This window comes from Pollachius pollachius (genome assembly GCF_949987615.1).
Source record: "Pollachius pollachius genome assembly, chromosome: 8".
NCBI classification, from domain to species: domain Eukaryota; kingdom Metazoa; phylum Chordata; class Actinopteri; order Gadiformes; family Gadidae; genus Pollachius; species Pollachius pollachius.
Window position 1 is genome coordinate 15,800,161 of NC_136941.1, and position 3,365 is coordinate 15,803,525.

At 48.2% G+C, this 3,365-nt stretch overlaps 1 protein-coding gene across 1 annotated transcript in view; it reads left to right on the top strand.

Annotated features, from left to right (window-relative positions):
• The window catches only part of tnnc1a (troponin C type 1a (slow)), a gene marked incomplete at both ends in the record, with an annotated part of 4,815 nt that extends 1,763 nt beyond the window's left edge, over nt 1-3,052 (top strand). Inside the window, 5 exons of the mRNA XM_079742228.1 lie at nt 37-67; nt 292-438; nt 1,097-1,211; nt 2,217-2,353; nt 3,021-3,052. Coding sequence (XP_079598354.1) covers nt 37-67; nt 292-438; nt 1,097-1,211; nt 2,217-2,353; nt 3,021-3,052 — 462 coding nt within the window. The remainder of the gene's footprint in view (nt 1-36; nt 68-291; nt 439-1,096; nt 1,212-2,216; nt 2,354-3,020) is intronic.
• Between the last annotated feature and the right edge of the window lie 313 nt (nt 3,053-3,365).

Here is a 3,365-nt window from a genome sequence, read left to right on the forward strand (position 1 = left end):
CTAAACCCTCTCAACTTGTTCCTTTCCTTCTTAAAGGTTGAGCAGCTGACCGATGAGCAGAAAAACGGTACGTCCACTCATCGCCCCACACAGTTGTCCTTGTGCTTCCTCCCATTGTCTTACACTCTGATAGGTCTGGGGAGTTTAACTTTCCAAACATAACACCTACCGTCCACCGTCACCACAACCCAAACAACAACAACAACAACAACAACCACCATAAGGTGTCTGAAGGTGGGCCGGTGACTTTACAGCTGTCTCTGTCTGCCTGCTCCGCCGTACCGACTGCAGAGTTCAAGGCAGCCTTCGACATCTTCGTGCAGGATGCAGAGGACGGCTGCATCAGCACCAAGGAGCTGGGCAAGGTGATGAGGATGTTGGGGCAGAACCCCACCCCTGAGGAGCTGCAGGAGATGATCGACGAGGTGGATGAAGACGGTAAAGTGAAACACCAATGACATGAAATGCTTCTTCTCCCCCCCCCCCCCCCGGATCTGTCCTCCCCCGGCACATGCGCATGCACACGGGCCTGACCTGTCAGTCAAATGAATTCCCATTGAAGTGAGAGGAATACAGAGGCGGAAGATGGGGGCTAGGTGCACCTCAAAGTGAATCAGTGCCGGTTGACAGCGGTGTGTGTGTGGTCGGGAATACAGAGCATGGCCGTGGACTGGTTTGACCCATGATCGTGTGTGTGTTTATGTTTGTGTGTGTGTGTGTATGCATATTATTTCAGAATATATTATATAAAAATTATGTCACCTTTCGTCCTTTGTTTATTAAGGTGTGTAATAATATGTATGTGTGTACATATGTGTGTTTGTGTGTGTGTGCCTGTGTGTGTCTGTGTATGTTTGTGTGTTTGTGCCTGTGTGTGCGTGTGTGTGTCGGTGTGTGTGTGTGTGTGTCTGTGCGTGTGTATGCATGTGTGTCTGTGTGTCTGTGTATGTTTGTGTGTTTGTGTGTGTATGTGTGTGTGTGCACTTGTGTGCATGTGTGTGTGCACGTGTGTGCATGTGTGTGTGTGTGTGTGTGTGTGTGCATGTGTGCGCGCGTGTGCGTGTCTGCGTGTGTGTGTGTATGTGTGTGTGTGCAGGCAGCGGGACTGTGGACTTTGATGAGTTCCTGGTGATGATGGTGCGGTGCATGAAGGACGACAGTAAGGGGAAGACAGAGGAGGAGCTGGCCGAGCTGTTCCGCATGTTCGACAAGTGAGTGCCCACCTCGCCATGCCCACAGTGTGTGTGTGTGTGTGTGTGTGTGTGTGTGTGTGTGTGTGTGTGTGTGTCCACACCTGCATAAGCACATATATGCATTCAATCCCTTCGAATATATATTTTTGCAGCCAAAGAAATATTACCAGCACAATGGATTTTTGAGAGGGAAAAATGTATCAGGCTTTTCTAAAACCACTTCTCTGGATGACCAGCTGTTGGCAAGTCATGCCACTGTTGGTTAAATCCTCCCCTGATAAGGTACAAAGCCAGAGCTGGGTCGGAGCCGGCAGCTACTATACATACATCCTTTTCTCAAAGGAAGCTCCACTTCTACTGTCTCTCTCATTTGAGAGCTAAACGTTCTCTACCCTCTCCTCCCTCCTCTCTCCTCTCTGCTCTCTCCTCTCTGCTCTCTCCTCTCTCCTCTCTGCTCTCTCCTCTCTCCTCTCTCCTCTCTGCTCTCTCCTCTCTCCTCTCTGCTCTCTCCTCTCTCCTCTCTGCTCTCTTCTCTCTGCTCTCTGCTCTCTCCTCTCTCCTCTCTCCTCTCCCCTCTCTGCTCTCGGCTCTCTCGGCTCTCTCCTCTCTGCTCTCTCCTCTCTCCTCTCTCCTCTATGCTCTCGCCTCTCTCCTCTCTCCTCTCTGCTCACTGCCCTCTGCTCTCTGCTCTCTCCTCTCTGCTCTCTCCTCTCCCCTCTCTCCTCTCTGCTCTCTCCTATCTCCTCTCTGCTCTCTTCTCTCTGCTCTCTGCTCTCTCCTCTCTCCTCTCTCCTCTCTCCTCTCTGCTCTCGGCTCTCTGCTCTCTCCTCTCTGCTCTCTCCTCTCTCCTCTCTCCTCTCTGCTCTCTCCTCTCTCCTCTCTCCTCTCTGCTCACTGCCCTCTGCTCTCTCCTCTCTGCTCTCTCCTCTCTCCTCTCTGCTCTCTGCCCTCTGCTCTCTCCTCTCTCCTCTCTGCTCTCTGCTCTCTCCTCTCTCCTCTCGCCTCTCTGCTCTCTGCTCCCAGGAACGCAGACGGGTACATCGACCTGGAGGAGCTGAAGGTGATGCTGGAGTCCACGGGGGAGACTATCACAGAGGATGACATTGAGGAGCTCATGAAGGACGGCGACAAGAACAACGACGGCAAGATCGACTACGACGGTGAGACGGTGGACATTTCATTCATCACGTCGCTGGGTAGATGCTTTTGGAAGCATTATTTTGTCATATTTGTTTAAATTCCCTTTACATTCCGACAGCACATCGATAAATCAAATGCTCTGAAAAAAAGACACCCAGTATCTTAGGCCGGCCTAGGCCTGTAATAAGCCCAATCATTTCATTCATTTGAAATGACTGGATGACCTACTACCCTGTCTGCCTACTACCTGGCTACCTGAGCACAGTCTGCCCCTGCACTCATTGCCCAGCGTCTTGCTAGGGTTTTGGTATAGCATTCTGCTAGGTTAAAAAATGCACTTTACAACAGGACAAAATGCAGGAATAATAACAAAGCTAAATATTAATAAAAGATTACATTAAAACAGAGAGTTAAGGACGGTTAGATGGTACTTTAGGAATCTAACCAGCAACGTTTTGGCTGACTGTAATCTAACCACTACTGTCTACCACTATCACTGTCCTGTTGCATTGTTTGATTTATTTTGAACCATAGCTATCATCATCATGCCTGCTACTATGAAATGTGGTGAACATTTTGTGCTGTTCCACTTTTTGATTAAATCATTGTACATTTATTAATGGGATTATACAACACGGAATGTAATATTGCATTCTGTATCTAAACTCTCTGTTTGCTGGGTTTCAGAGTTCCTGGAGTTTATGAAAGGAGTGGAGTAATGGAGACCCAGATTCAGGCCCCCCCTCCCCCCCGGTGTTATTTTTGTACTTCACTTCATGAGTTCATGGTTATCTATGGAGAACTGGAAACAGATTTTGGATGCCGATGACGAAACCTTGGAACAACTTTGCAAGATTCAACTCAATAAGATATACAAATGTTCCTGTGTTTTCTACTATCATCTCTTGCATTGTTGTAAATACATGTTGTAACTAGACTTTGGCGTTCATGAATGCTGAATTGGTGTGAATGTAAACAAAGTTAATTTGACTTTCTATTAAAGCCAAACACAACATCTGTTGGACTAATTCA